The sequence below is a fragment of the Leucopleurus acutus genome (genome assembly GCF_964270905.1).
Source record: "Leucopleurus acutus genome assembly, chromosome: 5".
NCBI lineage: Eukaryota > Metazoa > Chordata > Mammalia > Artiodactyla > Delphinidae > Leucopleurus > Leucopleurus acutus.
In genome coordinates, this window is record NC_139147.1 from 58,403,843 (window position 1) to 58,422,865 (window position 19,023).

The 19,023-nt window shown below is 42.7% G+C and overlaps 1 protein-coding gene across 1 annotated transcript in view; it reads left to right on the plus strand.

The window, feature by feature from the left end:
* PLCXD2 (phosphatidylinositol specific phospholipase C X domain containing 2) overlaps window positions 1-19,023 on the plus strand; it is a gene marked incomplete at both ends in the record, with an annotated part of 42,615 nt that overhangs the window by 15,105 nt on the left and 8,487 nt on the right. Inside the window, one exon of the mRNA XM_082840600.1 lies at window positions 14,110-14,570. Coding sequence (XP_082696726.1) covers window positions 14,110-14,570 — 461 coding nt within the window. The remainder of the gene's footprint in view (window positions 1-14,109; window positions 14,571-19,023) is intronic.

A 19,023-nucleotide genomic window follows, 5' to 3' on the forward strand; every position in this document is an offset into this window, starting at 1 on the left:
GAGCTACTGGCCAATGTGTTCAGTCAGCATAGTACAGATCCATCACTGGCCAACCTGAGTCAGTGTGACGGGAGAGAATTTCTCCAGCAATTTGACAAAATTCTCAGATGAGCCAAAAGTGAATAAATACCACTGTCAGGCTTGAGAATGATTTGCTTTTTGCAAATATGGTAAGTTAAATCTATAAGCACATATTCATCTTAAGTGTAGCAAGTATGAAAGGAACGTATCTTACTTCTTTGCAGTGATTAATAATCCTTGTTAAAATAGGGTCATATATTCCTTTAATTCGCTGTTAATGAGTTAGAATCCTTGGATTCTTTAGATAGAAGAGACCCTAGAGCTCACTTCACCCCCCTTCCTAAATTTGCAAAGGGAGAAGTTGAGCTACAGTCTGAACCTAAAAGCTGAAGTTCATACAAGTGATCAGAGCAGAACCAGCACTGGGATTCAAGGCTCAGAGCTGTGTTAACCACAAAAAAAAAAAAAAAAAAAAAAAAAAATTGTGTCCTCAACTGAAAGAAGGTTAGAGTGCCCTCTTGTGTCCCTACATGGAAATTCTTTATGTCTTTACAAAATTTTAAATCACTTTAATCTCTCCATCAATTTTACTGCATTGGGGTGAAAGGTCAGACATGTAGCTCTGAAGACAAATCCTGTGATCATTATGTTATCGGAAGTAGATGCACAATGCATTTGACCTACTTCATCAGTAAAGACAATAACATCATCCCTAGAGTAGTTTTGTGTGGATTCGGGTCTGGCTGACCTAGGTTTCTGTCCCCGGGCAGCCACTGGCAATCTTGGTAACCCTTGGTAACAGTTGCAAAACCAGCCTGAACCTCTGTCCCCTCATCCGTAATATACAGATAATCACTGCCCTGCAGGACTGGCAGAGGTCAAATGCAATCATGTAAGTCAGCCCAGCCTGACATTTGGTAAACAATAAACAATAAATTGAAATTATTAGTTATTTTCGGACGTGAGGGATCACCAGCAAGTTCACGATGAAGGAACTGAAGTGAGAACGCTGTGGAGTGAACAGAATGTCCTTGGGATGCTTTTAGCTCTTGGATGAAGAGGTTTCCATGAGCTCTGGGGGCAGAGGAAGTACATTTTTAAAGGAATAACATGCTAAATATGTGATTCTTCCAAAATAAATTCTTCCTTTAAATGGAGAAGTTTAAACAGAGCTAGGCCTAATGGCTTTCCCACAGATGGAATCTCTTTCAGAGGTAACACCTGGTCTTTGGCACTAAGGGCCCAGCAGTCAAAAAAAAATCTCTGCTCTGAAAGATAAAGTTTGAAAACCGGATCTTGTTTAGGGCATTGGTCCAGTTCTTTAAGAAGTCTTTATTTATTGAGAGGGCAACCATATTAAAATAAGTAAAGAACAGAGGTGAAAAACAATAGCTGGATGAATTCATTCTTTGATTTTCATTTTCCTTAAACTTCTTATTTTATGAAACAAGCTACCTCAGCTTAAGTGTTCCGGCAAAATGCCACTAAATCGAGTCCTTTTGCCCCAGTGAACTTTCAAAGGTTCCCTCCTCCCTCCAGTAATTCTCACAGCCGTCCTTTTCACACATGTGGGAGGGAGATATCATTATATACAATACAAGGAGACTTGACCTTTAAATGTCAGTGGAAGTGTGGAGTCTGGTGATTGTATCTTTCTTCCACTAGCTCATTGGAGAGTTGAGGAAGACAGTTCAATAGTGTGTAAGCGGGAAGCGGGTAGGGGCGAAAGGAACCCCTCACTTGTGCCCCTCTCTTTGTTTTCACCCAACCAGGGAAAAGGAAAGGAAAGCTTGGATTGGACACTGTCATCCACGTACTTATCCTAGATACCACAGTCGCTGGGAGGTTTATCGCACCGCAAGAGCACATTAAAAAAAGGCTGGTCAGTTTGCTCGCCTCGCTCATCCTTTGGGGGAATCTGTTACTTCACATAAGACAAATATAGCACGTGAGGCCGGGGAATTTATTATTGATGGAAAGTTCATCCTCGGGCCCTCGCGTGGTTGCGGAGGAGCAGAGCTGGAACCTCTTGGCGCCGGCAGCCTGCCCCCTGTTCGGCGGCGCATGCGCACGTGGCAGTGCCATAGCCGTAGACCGCCGCCGGCCGCGCTGTGCTCCCTTTGTGGACATCAATCATCAGTCAAAGAGTGAAAAGATATCCCCTGACTCATACTTGAAAGTCTCCTATTTGCGTGGATTAACTGAACAATACATTTTGTAGCTGCTGTAGTTACCTCGATAGCATTTGTGAAACAGTTTCTGATGTTCAACTCATTTTCTACTTTACGCTTTTGTGTTTTTACGCATGGTTTTTCTCCTTAGAATGCCCCTAAACATCTCTGTGTCTTGTTTATCGATGCTTATATACTAGCCCTTGTGTTCCAGTTTTGTTTTTTTTTAACATCTTTATTGGAATATAATTGCTTTACAATGGTGCGTTAGTCTCTGCTTTATAACAAAGTGAATCAGCTGTATATATACATATATCCCCATATCTCTTCCCTCTTGCGTCTCCCTCCCACCCTCCCTATCCCACCCCTCTAGGTGGTCACAAAGCACCGAGCTGATCTCCCTGTGCTATGCGGCTGCTTCCCACTAGCTATCTATTTTACATTTGGTAGTGTATATATGTCCATGCCACTCTCTCACTTCATCCCAGCTTACCCTTCCTGTGTTCCAGTTTTAACGCCAGCATACCATGAAAAAGATTTTTCATGAAGGAAGTCCATCTCAACCAGAGGGAAGCCTCCTCTTGTACATTTCCACCTTCCCCTCATCTTTATGTGACACCACTCCACTCCCAATCGAGGTCTGCCCCTCTGGGCCAGGCACTGGGCAAGTTGAGGCAAGGAGGGACGGTCTGGCAGAGGAGAACCCCCTGGTGTGAGGGGGCCTGAAAACTGGGATGGGCAGGACGTGTGTTTGCTCTAGACAGGTTAATATCATGGCACCCCTCACACTGTCACTTAAAAAATATGTAAAAAATATTCGTGATTTATAGAGAAATGTTGAGGTGAAATTTTACATCTTTGAAAACTCCGCATTAGGTTTTCTCCTCTCCCAGTTCTCTCTCCTCAGCCCTGCTGCCCTAGGATTCCCGCCTTCTCTCCCCTTCTCCTCCTGGCCTCTCAAGCTCCCTCCCCTTTCTCGGCAGATCAGTTTAGGTCCTTCCAAGCTTCTGTCTGCAGACTTGCACACCCGCACCCACCGCTTAATACTGCTGCAAGTATGTCAAAAGCCATTAATGCCAGAGATGAATATTTCATTTGTGCCGAGCAAACAAAAGATACCACACTTACCAGGATTCTCTCTGCATGAACTGAAAATGACTTTTTTATCCTTATCACATGTTCATATTTAAGATAAAGAGTTTACTATGTGCCTTAAAGAGAGATCTCTCTCTCTCTTTTTTTTTTTAAACATCCTGCCCATTTTGTAAGGAGTCACTGGTGAAAACCTACATCAACTGGCACCAAGTTTGTAGATTATCCCAGTGATACTTTTACATCCCTTGTTGATGGGTCCCTTCAGCCACCACTCTGACACTGTGCCCCTCAACATAGCTCTCCCTGGAAGCCCACGGTGCTGCCAGAGCTGCTGTCACGAGGCAGGAAGATGCCGGGGAGGGAGAGGAGCTGGTGACAGCCTCCTCCGGAAGTGAGAGCCAAGCAGCAGGGCATTTGGAGTCCAGCTGGACCCATGCTCTCTGAAGGGCCAGAGAGGTGTCCCTGTATATTCCCTGTCACCATTTGAGTCTGAGAGTAGTGGTCTCTCCAAACCTTAGAAGAATATCCTGACTTCTTGTTCAAATGATCTTGAGTGGGTATGTTTTGATTGCCTTAGTTTTAGAACTTTTGAAAAAAAATTTTTTTAATTTCTTAAAAATCACAGGTTCATTAAAATGCAAACACTTTTAGTGAGACAGTGGGTTTGAGGGCCCAAACCTCACTTTTAAGCTCATTTTCTAAGAAATACTTTTGAAAGATTTCTTAGAAATGATATGAAGATAGAATCTTCTGGGCTCTGTGTAAATCAAGACATAAAATCCTCTTATTTTTTCAGAAAAATTCAACCCTTTAAAATGGATTAATACATCACCAGGCTATCTCCCAGAACTCTCCAAGGTGGATGGACAGTATGAGGAAGAGCTGTTGTTCAGCTAGACCTCTCAGTTTCTGCTCCCAACTCCACCTGAGGGCTGTTCTCTCTTCTTTTCCTCCTTTGGAGATGGGAGAACATTACTGTCTTTCTTTGGCTTGAACACTTATCTTTTCTCTCTCTTTATAAAGCCTGATACTGCTCTCTCTTCTGCTGTTTGCACTGACCATCATTTGATCTGGTTGACCCTTTATTCCAGCCCAGACACCTTCTGGTTATCTGAATGACCTAGCTTCATTAAGATAGAGTGTAAGCAAGATTTTTGGTCTTTTGTGTTTGGGCATCTTTAATATCCTCTCACTGTAGTTTTTGCAGCTCAGATCTTATTCATTTTCCCAGAATACTTTTTTGCTATGTATATTTTACATGAATTTAGAAAAATAAATTGGACATTCAGTACCATTTTATGCAGCATCAGCTCCACTGGGTAACTGGCAAAACGGCTGCACCTGTTTTCTTGCAAGCTGCCTGCATTATTCTGGCCTCACCTGGTATGGTATAGGCTAATAATCAGAGAAAGAATATGAAATTACAAATCATATGACCTAAAGTTCAAACTGAGATAAAATAAACAAGCCCTAACTGAACACTTTGACTCTTCCTAACAGAAAATGCATGCACATTCAGTATATGTTTTAAGACCTAGCCTGCAATGAGCCGGACCATCTTAATTTTGACAGCAGTAGTATGATGAAGTGCTGATAAAAATCTGGAGTTTAGATGGCTCTTTTAAAAATAAGCTCAAAATAATAATTGTCTTTAAAAGAAATTCTGCAGAGTGATGATTATGTCTATTAGAACATCTTTATTTTTATTAGTAAAAATACTTCTGTGAAATAGTGAATTTTTTTCAATCCTTTTAAATATACTTTTCCAAGTAAATGAAGCATTTTTTTTTCCTTCTGAATATAAGTTTTATCTGGATTTCGTTTCAGACGGACCACCCTAGTGTCAACATATACACATCGACGTGCACATAAATGCTTTGGCAACTGAGAGACATTAGTTCCAAACACCTCTATAGGTATCCCTACTATGAAGTTTTGCTATTTAAACATTTGCTATAACAACTTATAATAAGATTTGTTTTACCTGGAATTCACTTCCTGAATGAAAAATATCTCATAGCAAATTCACACGTGTGGGCTAGCAAAAACATTCAAGTTGCAGGTACATCCGGGCCAGGAGATGGAGAAATATGTCACACCCATGGCCCAGCTGCTCTCTCAGTAGGCTCAATTGTACATTAGTGCTCTCAACTTGCCACATTACTGAGTAGAAATGTCGTCTAAGAAAGCGAAAAGGCTTTGAATAAAATCCGTGAACCCAAGAGGCCTGAAAAGCCCATACTTGCAAAGAAAAAACAAAGTGATAAAGAATGTTGAGGGAGATGGTCTGACATAAAGCGGTCATGCTCACGTCCTTAAGAACTGTGCACTAGTATTTTAAATGTGCAAGAAATACAGAAAAAAACTTCTGAAAGTATGACTTCGGAATACTGAAGAAAGCTTCAGGAAGACTCTGGTGTTTGGTGTTTTAATGCTTTCTATTATAGAAAGATTTGTTGTGGATGGTTATATAAGTGTTTGAGTGTTTTACTGGTATTTATTAAAACTGATAGGGTTCTTTGAAGAGTTGGGGAAGTATTACTGTTTCTTTCCATTTCAAATAATGGATTATAGGTTTTCCTTCTCCAAAAATCAGCTATCCAACATGCCTTTAGCGATAGATTGGATTTGGTTTTTTTGTGTTTGTTTTTCTATAGAAATCACTTGTGGATGTCTAATTCTATGATGTTAAAAGTAAAAAGTTCAAGAATATCCTTGGAACTTTCCCATATTTTCAAATTGCGTCGTAGTCACTGAATTTATTTATTCCTGTTATTGACACAGGAGCAGACCAGAGATTGTTTATAATTATACTTTTAGCGCCAATTTATACTTAGCCTACATAATACTGTGATTTTAATTTATTCCTTTTGATGTTAATTCTGGATGAAACCTAAAATAAATCCCTTAAGCTGCAAACTTCCTTTTTCTCAGTTAACTGCCACAGCAGATCCCTGAATATGAATGTTTAATGAGGTTTCACAACATTATTTAAAAACTAGAATTCTTTGTTTCTCAGGTTGTGTCACTCAAGTAGAAGATAACACAAATTCCTTAATAATGAAATAATACTAATAATATGTTTGAGTTCATTCTGTTGGCCAAGGACTCTTCTGAATGCTTACCTAAGTGAATCACTTAACCTTCACCACAAACCACTGATGTTGGTACTATTGTTGTCTCCTGTTGACAGGTGAGAAACTGAGGCACAGCATTTCAGTCACTTAGCTAGTAAGCAGTGCAGCCAGGAGTATGTATCTAGGTAGCCTGGCACCAGACGCCATGCTCTTAACCATTGTGGGAACTCTCCATGTAGCTTATCTGGAGCTACAGTGTTTCATCAAGCCAGGGCTCAGGACTTACCATTGGTAAATCTCTTCTTGCTAAACTGGCATCTTGTACACTACAACTCTGGGTCCTTCAGGGCTATGTAGGTGGAGAAATGACTTGCTGGGCCTGGAGAAGCCTGGTAGGAATATTTAAAAATTAACTGGCTCTCAACCTGTTAGTGTTCTAGGGGCAGGGGATGAGAACAGAACCCTCCAATATCGACTCACCTTATGGATGGCGTCCAGTGGGAAACAGTCACTGGTGGCGTTGACAGATAAAAGGATAAGGATAAGGATAAGGATAAAAGAGGTGCAGGGTCAGAGATCCAACCCAGACACGTCAGCTGTCCATTTGGCTACCAGGGAGCTCAGTCTGGAGTGATATTTCTCAGCCTTTTTTCCTCTGTGGCCAAACTAAAGAGTCTTTTTAGCTATTTCTATGCCACTCCTTCTCACTATCCCCACCCCCGCAGTGATGAAATTTTAATACCACAGATACACTGTATGGTATATCTGTTTAGGTACTCTCTTTATACCTTGAACATAAAAAGAATAAGATTTTTTCATTCCCCCAAGAACCATTTTTTTGTTCCCTTGGGGCGGAGTCACCCAGTTGAGAATACGGGGCCTAGAGGCACCAATACATTGAATGGTGTGAGTAAACACAGGGTGGGAGGGTGGCCTTCAGTGAACAGACTTGGAGGGGTTAATGGGCTTCAAGGTTAAAGGGCCCACCAAGGGCAGGGTGGTACCTGAGGGAAGTGAGAAGAAGAGATTTTCTTAAATCTATGAGGTCAGGCGTTCTTTTTTTAAAAAGAAATAATTTTATTTAATATTGGAGCAGAGTTGATTTACAATGTTGTGTTAGTTTCAGGTGTACAGCAAAGTGATTCAGTTATACATATACATGTTTCTATTCTTTATCAAATCCTTTTCCCAGTTAGGTTATCACAGAATATTGAGCGACTTCGTTTCTTTATGTTCTCTCTTATCCCTGAAACAGAGATACAAATTGACCTTTAAATGAAAGTTTTGAAACCCCTGGATGGAATTAATTGCCCCTACTTTCTGGCATGTATTTCTTTTAAACCACTGGTTGCAGGATGGGGTTTGGGTCTCCTCTGCTAGGCAGCGAGTCCCGAGGAGGATTCCAGCCTCCTCCTGTATGTAGCATCGGGCCTAGCACTGTGCCTGTCACACCGTGCTGTCAGTGGACATTTCCAGGGATACAGGGTTTTCCTTGGGAGCCTGTTTCCCTCAAGTCCTGCTTTGACAAGTGGAGGTCAGGCGTTCTTTGACCTGGGTCACCATCCCCACCTCCCCGGATGCCACCCAGAGGTGTGATAAAGAAGATTTTCTCTTTCTAATATTCTTCACTTAACTCTTGTCTCATTCTTCCCTCCGTGGCTCTATGTATAGTCACCTCACAATCTGAAATGCCATGGTGTTGTGATGACGTGTATCACTTCAGGGTGTGTGATTTGAATTCTCTTAGTTTTATTTAGAGACCAGCTTCCCAAGAAGCTTGCTTTAAACTCTTTTTAATTGAGTTCAGAAAAATGGCTACTGTTCCAAATTGCAAGAAATGGGTAATGAAAGTGCCTTAACTAAAAACTGTCATGTGCTCACTTGAGGTCTCCTAACTCCCACATAGCAAACCTAAGAAAGAGTCAAGCAGCAATTGGCATTCCAGATAAGGAGCCAACTGGCTGTCCCCAGTCCTCACAAAGCGGCTCATTTTCTCCTACTTGGTCCCTTAGATTATCTTGTAACCTAATGCTGCCTAGGAGGAAATACCCCTAACACTGGATGGACATCCTGCTAACCTTTTCTCATTCAAATATCTCTTTCCTTGTGATTTTGCTGCCTCAGTGACTTTATTCTGAACTCTGTGACCCAGTGCACGTCTGAAATGCTCTAATTAAACTTAAAGATCCTCATCTAATTACTTACTAGAAGGTATGATAAAGAAGCAAGGCGCCCCAATATTTTTCTTCTCTACAAAGAAGTGGTGATTATTCAGCTGGTCAAAGAGCAGGAGGCATTCCTAGAACACAAAGGATGGTAAAGAGAGCTTCTACCCAGATATGGGAAAGGCAGTGCACCAGATTATTATTTGAAGATTTGAAAGTAGTAGAAGACCAACCAGAGAAATTGATCCCCGGAAGTCAGAGAGCTTGTCAGCAAAGGATCATCTTACATTTATGGCAGTGAATGTCAAGCCTGGGTGTCTGATAGAATCACCAGGCGAGCTTTTCAAGTTTTTTATTCTCAACTCCCACTCCAGAGAGATTCTGACTCCATGGGTCTTGGGTGGGCTCTTGGGCACTGGTGTTTTTTAAAAGCTCCCCCAGGGGATTCTGATGTGCATTCAAGGTTGAGAATTACTGCTTTAGATTACAAAATGCTTTCACATACATTATCCAGGGTTTTGTATACATAAAGAGAGGAAATAGAGACATTTTAATGCCTTTTGATTGTATAACGAAACAGGAAGAGACAAGAGTGGTAATTGTGAAAATGAAAGGATTGCAGAAAAAACAGTTTTCAAAAATTGGAAGAGGGCTTCCCTGGTGGCGCAGTGGTTGAGAGTCCACCTGCTGATGCAGGGGACGTGGGTTCGTGCCCCGGTCCAGGAGGATCCCACATGCCGCGGAGCGGCTGGGCCCGTGAGCCATGGCCGCTGAGCTTGCGCGTCCGGAGCCTGTGCTCCGCAACGGGAGAGGCCACAACAGTGAGAGGCCCGCGTACCGCAAAAAAAAAAAAAAAAAAAAATTGGAGGAAAAAAACCTTACCTTTGTAGGGCTAAAATTAGGGATGATATCAATCCATGGAGTGTAGAACATTAAGGAGAGGCCTGTATGTCCATATTTCCTGCTCTGTATGGAATATTCTTGAGATGACAACAGAAGTTCCCTACCCAGAAAAGTCTGAAAATAGTCATCCAATATTTGATGACTATTATTTTCTAAAACCTTATTTAGTCCACTCTATAAAAGAGAAATATTAGAGAAGTAGAGCATTTGTTATTAGGCAAAAAGTTTGTTAAACAATATCACGTTAATATTTCCGTGTGCATTCTGGGCTTGTGCACACAATCTGCATGTAGAGACAGACGAGTGCCTCAACGGTGATCCTTACAGCTTCTGGATGGTTATAATGAATAATTCTGCAGGTAAAAGTGGCAAGTAACAACCTTGGTTGTAGCTAAAGGGTGAAGTGGAGCCAACTCTGGGCTCTCAGATTAGGGGGAATAGAAGTCAAGTCACAATGAGGCAGAAGAAAGTAAGTTGTGATCAGAAAGGAGGATATTGCATTTTGTGATTTTAGAAGTGGGCGATGACAAAGCTTAGGCTGTGACCAAGAGAGTGAGTGACAGCTACTGTCAACAAAGTAGAGGCTAAGCTATCATCTCCATGTCAACCAATAAGATGGAGATGGAGAGGAACAGTGCTTCCGGTACAGGAAAGAAAATCTTCCAGACCCTAAGTATTTAAGATAAGGAATTTCAGTTCATCACCCCTTCTTCCCTCTGGTTTCCAGCTAACAGGGAATGACTTATAATAACAATAACAATAGTTCAGCACTCAGTATGTATCAGCATTGTTCCAGGCACTTTGCATGCATTCCAATGTTCACAACAGTTTTTGTGACAATCGATACTATCATGCCCATTTTACAGATTAAAAAACTGAGACATAGGGTAGGCAGCTTGCCCAATATGGGTTATAAACGCTGGTAGACAGAGTTGGGGTAAGAGAATATTTTATGGAAGCTGTCAGCAAAAGTAAGTGCATAGAGTCCAGGAAGGGGCCTGGTGAGGGATGAGACTGAAATAATACATTGGAGCGGTATTGAGGAGAGTCCTAAACCCCAGTGTCCAGAGTTTGAACCTGATCTGTATCTTGAGATGATTGACTTTCCAATATGAACAAATTGGAGAGAGGCTGGACTGAAAGGACAAGTTAGGGTTGTTTTGGTCCTGATTAAAGGACTGGTAATGAGGAGGGTGGCAGGTGAAGGTTAAAGGAAGAGACATGTTTGATGTCTGTTGTAAAAGTCAAATGCAAAGATTTAGTACCTGGTTGGATGAAATGGGTGAGGGAGAGGGAAGAATGTAATTAGAATCCGAGGTTTCAAGTCTGAGTAACTGAACAGAACTTCAAGAGAGGCACTTTGTAGCGGTGAGAGGGACAGCATGAGTAGCTGGACTTTGAAAATCTGTAATTTGTTGTGTCAGCAGGCAGGCGTGGATGGAAGACCACAGGAGAAGTCGGAAACATAAATTTGGAACTTAGAAGAGTCTGAGCTAGAAATGAAACTTTTGGTGTCGTCTGCATAATGGTGCTGTGGTAAAAACTTGGGAAGTGGATGAAATCTCTGAGGGTGGGAGAAGGAAGGAATAAAGACCCTTGGAAAACGTTTAAACTGGGGAACAAGAAGGAGGGAGAGGAGCCAGCAAAGGAGGCCAAAGGAGAGAGGTAACAGGATAGGAACACCCAAAAGTGTGCATCGTGGATCACAAGGGAATGGAAGGTTCCAGAAAAGGGCTGACTTAGCAGACCCTCAGAGAAGCTAAGAAGAATAAAGCCACTTGGAGTTGTTGATTCCAAGGTTATAAGGATCAAAAGTAGCAATAGAAGGATAGGAGGTGGCCTCCAACTGGAAGGAGGGAGTAGATCAGGGGAGACAAAGGCCACACGACTGACCTCTTTTTCAAGAATTCAACAACTGGGAAGAAAGAGAAGATAGTCACTTGAAGGCGTAAGGCGTGTAATGGAAAGTGCTTTGTTTTGTTCTTAAGATAAAGAGGACCACTTAAATCTATTTTAGACAGTGATAAAAGAGCCATGGAGAGGATGAGTGAAGATGCACAGGCGCTCCCAGGTAGTAGCAGCAAAAACACTTCCCGTGGCAGAAATCACAGCAGGGTGAGGTTCTAAACTATTTTCTAACCTTATCATAAAACAAGCCAGAACTCATGGAGCAGAGATCCCTACCAACTCCACACAGCAGTTCTCTTCGAGAACAAGGCAAGGACCAATGGAGCAGGGGTTTCTCCACCTCTTCTGGGGGAAATGTGTGAATTTAACCCATACATCCCAGGGCAGAGGGGGAGAAGTAGCCCTAAAGACAATCTTTAAAGAGTGAAATAACTTCTTTCAGGTGTAGGGAGAAGAGGAAACTTCGATAATAAATCTGGAGTGCAAAATATTAGGATTTTCTTTTTATAAAGAAATGTATAAAAAATGTATAAAGTTTATAAAGAAATGTATAAAGTTATACAATTGTATAAAGTTATACAATGTTCTATTGCACATTGTATAACTTGTAAATATTCTGGTGAGGGTTGGGGCATTTTTATCCAGTTTTTTGAAAAAGAAATAGTTAAATGCACTTAAGTACCTGAATGTTATTCTCTCACTCTATGTGAGTGAGGCCAAACACTTCCTGGAAAAAAGTAAGTAGAAAGGCAAAAATATTGACAGTGGTTAATGAGTGAGTGCTGGCTTTGACTGCTGGAGGCCTCTGTAGGACAACTGCTGTAAACCAGTCAGCAAATGGCCTGTTCCCTTGTCCTGTCTCTTCCTATCAAGGGGACGGAAGTGGGCAGTGCTGGGCACCCAGAATGGAAAAGGGAGGAAAGAGAGAAAGAGGGACTCCCGGTTCCCAGGGAACGTGCACACCCTCCCTCTTCTGTGGGATGGGCTGAGTACCCTGTGTATTCAGAAATGGTCCCTGGAGGCCCATCGCTGTCACAGTGCCGCAGAATCCTCAGACACAGAGAAAAGCCTCAGAGGTTGTTAGCATATCTCCCTCTGGACATGAAACTGGACTCAGCACCAACAAGAGAATACCAGAGAGGATTTGCTCTCCTTCATGCTTGGGTAATGCCTATTCCCTGATACCCAAAGAAGAATTAAGTATTATGCGGAACTCACACTATATTACACACTCAATCCCGAACAGCTGGGCTGCTGATAAAATCTAAAAAGAAGAGAGAACTGGCTGTTCTCCATCTATACATAATGTATTCGTAATAAATCTCTTGATGAGGAGGTATGAAGATCTCCTATTTCTGTGCAGCCCAAGGAAGCAGAACATTCGGCAAGTATCCAGTGAGTCTCATTAGCAGAGACAACCAGTATGGAAGCTCCAGGGGGACTTGCCCCACATTTCTATTAGTAACGACAGTTTTTTTTTTTTTTTTACCTTAAATATGCTAGTAATTCTCTTGCTTGCAAAATTCATTTTGCCTAAGGATTGATAACTATGCATTTTCTTAATAGTTACTGAATACCCTCCATGTTGTAGGGACTACATAAAAATAAAGCATCGCTTGCCACCTTTTTTTTTTTTTGCTTTATTTCTGAGAGGATAGAACAGTAAAGCCATTCCCAGAATGATTTATTTTCAAGAAAATGGAAATAATAAAACATGAAACAGTAGAGTTGTGTAAAATCCTATATTATGTATGAAATGCCTACTCTACAATTTAGCAAAAAAGGATAACTGGTGACAGTCAAGAGTATTCTATATGAATATAAGAATTTTGATTCTGGTGTGGGTGGTAGTGATTAAGAACAAGGTTGGTAGTGTCAGAACATGACACTTTCCTCCTAGGTTTTGCTTGCAAAGTGCAGCCGCCTGTGTGGAGCCCCCCAGGGTCAGGGCCAGTCACCAAGCCAACCAAATAATAATGGTTGACACCAGATAGAAACCAATGACAAAACAAAAGATATTTGTTAAAGATAATTTTTACTTAAGTTACTGATGAAATATTTTCTCACTATAGTTAGAAATGTGTCTCTCAAAAAAAAAAAAAAAAAAAAAAAAAAAGAAATGTGTCTCTCGTGGTCACTTAGACTTTATAACAATAAGATCATCTCAGTGTCTAGGAGGATCCCTACCCTCTTTAAGGAAGAGAAATACAACATGCATTTGATCATTTAATAGCAGATTTGGCTTATTTGATCATTTAATAGCGGATTTGGCTTATTCAAAAAGAGGGACGTGGGCTTCCCTGGTGGCGCAGTGGTGAGAGTCCGCCTGCCGATGCAGGGGACATGGGTTCGTGCCCCGGTCTGGGAAGATCCCACATGCCGCGGAGCAATTGGGCCCGTGAGCCATGGCCGCTGAGCCTGCGTGTCCGGAGCCTGTGCTCCGCAACGGGAGAGGCCATAACAGTGAGAGGCCCGCGTACCGCAAAAAAAAAAAAAAAAAAAGGTATTTATTAATTAATCAATACCTTATACCAGCAATGTATGAAATTATAGTTTTATCGCAGGCTTGACAAGCTGCTAATAAGACTATGTTACTCTTATTTGTGTTTATTTCATCCCTAGCAAGCTTGAAAATTTTTGCAAGTATTTGTTCACAATATTCTGCATGTGTGCTTGGTTCTAAATTTTTGTTGTTGTTTTCTTATCAATTGGATTATCTGTCCCAGCTCCAGTCTCAACCCCTCTCCTCACATTTATTGCTTCGTATAGGCTCCCATGATTCATTCAGTTACTGGGTAGACGAAAAGTCCCCAGTGGGGCCTGACCAAACCCCAGCTATCAAACGCCTCGCCAGGATCTCCTTGGTAAAGAAGCTCATGAAGAAATGGTCTGTGACTCAGAACCTGACATTCCGAGAACAGCTGGACGCTGGGATCCGCTACTTCGACCTGCGTGTGTCTTCCAAGCCAGGGGATGCCGACCAGGAAATCTACTTCATTCACGGGCTTTTTGGCATCAGGGTCTGGGATGGGCTGATGGAGATTGACTCGTTCCTCACACAGCACCCCCAAGAGATTGTCTTCCTGGATTTCAACCACTTCTATGCCATGGATGAGGCCCATCACAAACGCCTGATTCTCCGGATCCAGGAGGCCTTTGGGAACAAGCTGTGCTCAGCCTGCAGTGTGGAGAGTATGACGCTCCAGACGCTGTGGGAGAAGAAGAGCCAGGTAGGAGGCAACAGAGATTAGCTTCCAAGGGCAACAACGGAACTCTTTCTGCTTTTTCTGTGTCACCAGCTCTAAGGCAGCTCACTCCAGGGCTCTTGGGTCAGAAGGCATAGATGGTTTGGGATGATAAAGATCTGCACACCAGTTCATGGGCTCTAAGACGGCTCCAAGGGCTCCCCTGGGCACAGCTGAACTGAGATTAACTTGTTTGGCAATGGCCTGGCCAGAACCAGCCCAAGGCAGAGTTGTGAAATAGGACCAGTTGGCCATTACCATTTTTCTGTCTCCCATTGTATCTGTTTTCACACTCCTAGTTCCCCTTAGGGATCATCTGTCCCATCCTGTCTTCAACTCAATATCAGATAATCCCTGCCAAATACTGTTTGATAGCATTAGCTGACAAAGGCACGTGAAGTGATTCGTCTCAGAGGTGTTAGTTAACATTTTGAAAGGCCATCTCCACAGAGTTTGGGTCAGCGGGGAAGACAGTTAAGGAAGGAAGAACCCACAAAGAGATCAAGGCTAGAGGAGCATCCCTAAGTTGAGAAGAGCCCCAAACCCAGACCCAGGAAGGACAGACTCAGGAAAAGGAGCACGGGCCTCAGATATATTCTGTTCTGGTCCCAGAGGATGGTGGACAGTGAGAGAGGAGAGCTTCAGGAATGGTCAGGCTCCAATTTAGACTCTCTTTAAAAAAGAAAAAGCAAAAAAGTACCTTTCATTCACAGTTGCTCCCTTACTCATAGATGCATTAACCAAAGCATCTTAAAGAGGCAGTGATTTTTGAACTGAGGGAAGAGATTTAATTAGAAAGCAATTAAAGAGTATTCCTTTGCAAATGTCTGGTGAACACTAAGTATGTGGCGAGCTCCATTCTAAGCACTTGGGATAAATCAGTAAATAAAACAAAGATCCTTGCCCTAAATGGAGATTTCATTCAGGTGGACGGAGATAGATCATAGATAATAAACATGATAAATACATTATAGAGAATGTTAGAAGGTAATAAGCAATGGAAAAAGAAAGCCAGGCACAGTAAGGGGGAACCAGGGATCTATGGGTTGGAGGGTTGGTCACAGTTTTAAATGTGTTGATCAGGGTAGCCCTCATTGAAAAGATGACATTTGAGGGAGTGAATCTATTGGGGGAAGAGCTTTCCCAGCAGAGGAACCAGTCAGAGCAGAGCCCCAAAGCAGGAGGGTCCCTGACATGGTTGAGGAAAAGCAGGGGCCGCGGGACTGGAGAGCAGAGCAGCGGACGAGGTCAGAGAGATAACGGTTGATCAGGGGGCCCTTGAAGGCACTGAAAGGACTTGGCTTTTACTCTGAGTGAGGAAGGTTCTGGGAGGGTTCTGAGCACAGGGTGTTGTGGCCTGACTTAAGTTTTGATGGTATCCCTCTGGTTACTAGGAAGAGCCCTGGAAAGACAGAAGGGAAGTACAGAAACCAGTGAGGAGAGTAGTGGGAAGTGGTCAGATTTGGAATCCATCAGAAGTTAGACCTAATAGCGTTTCCTAACTGTTGGGATGTGAGGATTCCAGGATGACTCCCAGGCTCGGCCTGAGTAAACACCAGGAAACAACCAGGGAAACACCAGGTGGTTTTGCACACCCGTGAAAGTGCTGAAGGTCTTTGAATCTACGAAGACTAATGAGTTAACTCTTAGTATCTGTTAAGTTTTATCTAAGCTATTTTTCTTCACTAAAACTTTTGTAAGTGATATTTTGCCAAATATTTATCACACCTCTCCCCTAAACCTAAGTTTATATCTATTCAGACTCGCAGGTCAAATTTGGAGAGATTTGGGCTTCCCTGGTGGCGCAGTGGTTGGGAGTCCGCCTGCCGATGCAGGGGACACGGGTTCGTGCCCTGGTCCGGGAAGATCCCACATGCCGCGGAGCGGCTGGGCCCGTGAGCCATGGCCGCTGAGCCTGCGCGTCCGGAGCCTGTGCTCCGCAACGGGAGAGGCCACGACAGTGAGAGGCCCGCGTACCGCAAAAAAAAAAAAAAAAAAAAATTTGGACAGATTTTTCCCAGTGGAATCTCTCTCTTACAATGCTAAATAATACTAGTAACAAGAGCAATAACACACTTATTGAGCCTTTACAATGTACTAAGTACAGGGATTAACTCATTTAATCCTCTCAACAACACTATGACATAGGCTGTCATTATTATCCTCATTTTACAGATGAGAAAACTGAGGCAGGGAGCAATTAAGCACCTTGCCCAAGAGAACATTGTCAGTGAGCCACAAGGGCCAGGACTCAGTCACAGGCTGTTGGGCTCTACGAGTTCCCACAGCCTTCAATGCTCTCCCAGGGCTGTTCACACATCTTGGTGATCTTCACAACTAGTGTCATAGACGATGCTAATAAAAACACTTTCTCCTTGTTCAAGAGCCCTATTATCAGAAGGTCTCAGAGGGTTAGCAGAATGGGAGACAGGGAAGATCCGTGAGAGGGCTTTTGAATACGAGGATTCAGGTAAGGTTAACTTTGAGTCCAGCTAAATTTATAAACAGGTATCTGTTATAGTTTTGTCATTTTATGCACAGATAGTATTCTGGATGGGCTGCCACATTGCATACTAAATCATTTAGAAATTTGCAAGAGAAACAGGTAATTTCAGGAATAATGAATCACGTGGACAGTGAATTTCTAGCAGAACAGTAAAGCTCTGTTATAGTTTTTAAGTATGGGCTAATCTGTGTCATTCAACAACCAATACCCCTAAAATTATGAAGGAAAGAGACTGTGATGATGTGTCAGAAAAAGGGAGCATGTCATCAATTTGAATTCCAGGATTTCCCTGCTCCCCTTCCTTTCCCAGAGGTTTCCCTGCTAAACCTCTTCTTAAAAGCTAAAGAGATCTCCAACAGAGCTCTCAATCATCTGCCCCCTGCTGGGGCAGTGCCATACTGGTGGTTAAACTTTAAATATTCATTATATAATGAACTGCCTTGCATGTAACCCCCAGAGTATTTTATTACTACAGTTTGATAGAAAAAAGTGTACCACCATTCAGTCACATTTCATGTACTCAACATGCAGTTATATCACAGCTCACAGGTATGTATGGGTATATTAGTGGTTATGAGTTTTGAGGGTACAGTGAATTGGAAGATTTCATCTACAACTTGGCAGTATTTAGAATCTTAATGAGAAGGTAAGAATATGTGCTGCTAGTAAAATATAAGACAACTGATAACATACAATTACAAGGCAAAACTGCCTCAAACGTGCTGTATGAAAAAAAGGGTTTTGTAATCCATCAATTGAAAAATAGTACGTAGTATAAATCTGCATCCCAGGGGCCCCTGTAAAAGAATGATCAAAATAAGAAGAGGTCAATTAAAGAATAATTCTTAAAGGAAATGAGATTTTAAATCTGAGTCTCGAGAGAGAAAACCTGCATATGAATTGCTGAGCTGGAGGGAAGAATATCTCAGACAGAAAATACAGCAGAGCGAGGTCGGGAGTCAGATGCAAAACACAGGCCCTGGGCAAGACTTACTGCCCCCCAGAATTCTGTAGAATGAGGGCTGGTTTGCTAAGCCAAGCTCCCACCGTAAACAGAAATTCCCCCTATAACCTTTAGGATCAGATTACTTGAGAAGGCTCTTGAGGAAAGCCATAAAGCCCCTTTTGTAGAATGTGTCCTTTTTGCTCGTTCTCCAAGACTGAGTGAAGAACAGCGCTTTACTTTCATCCCCTGACCCTCTGCTCAGGGGCCAGGCAGCATGGGAAATGGTCTGACAGGCCCTGTCGAAGGATCCCACAGCCTCCCGCCTCGCCCACAGTCCATCTCACAGCACAGCTTTTCACACTTACAGATGCTGGAGACCCCAGCCTTCCAAACTAGCCAGTTACAACGCCAGCAGGAAATCTTCCCCAATCTCCCAGGCAACCTGCTTACGATGAGCCTGTGATTAACCTCATTAACCCATGTGTTTACCACCAACATCATTAGCGGGCAGTCAGACATTACTCAAAGCCATTAAAAGCAGCAAGAACAACTAGCCTGTTCAGTGCTTTGAGCCTGGTGCTCCCTAGCTCTAGGCCTTTAGAAGCAGTTAGGCTAAACGCACCCCGGAAACAAGACACACATTCAGAGCTCTTGCCCTTGGGTGCCAGGAGAATTATGCTGTCAGGCCAGCTATTCGAGGGTTGCGGTCCACGGAGTGTAAATACACACAATGGACATTCCTCCAGGGAAGAATCGCTGGTACCCGGGAGGAGAAAAAACATAGTACTTCTGGAAACCTAAGCATCAGAGCTCTGAATTGGGACAATCGAAATAGCAATTCCCTGTCTCTCTGCTGCCTTCAGAAACTAATTAATGCCGTGGATGTGGCTTGCTAATTATTTGCAAAATCACTACCATCCTGAGAGGTCCCACTGGAGACCCATCCGGTACTCGAAGTCTTCCCTGCCTCACATAGCTCCCTCCCT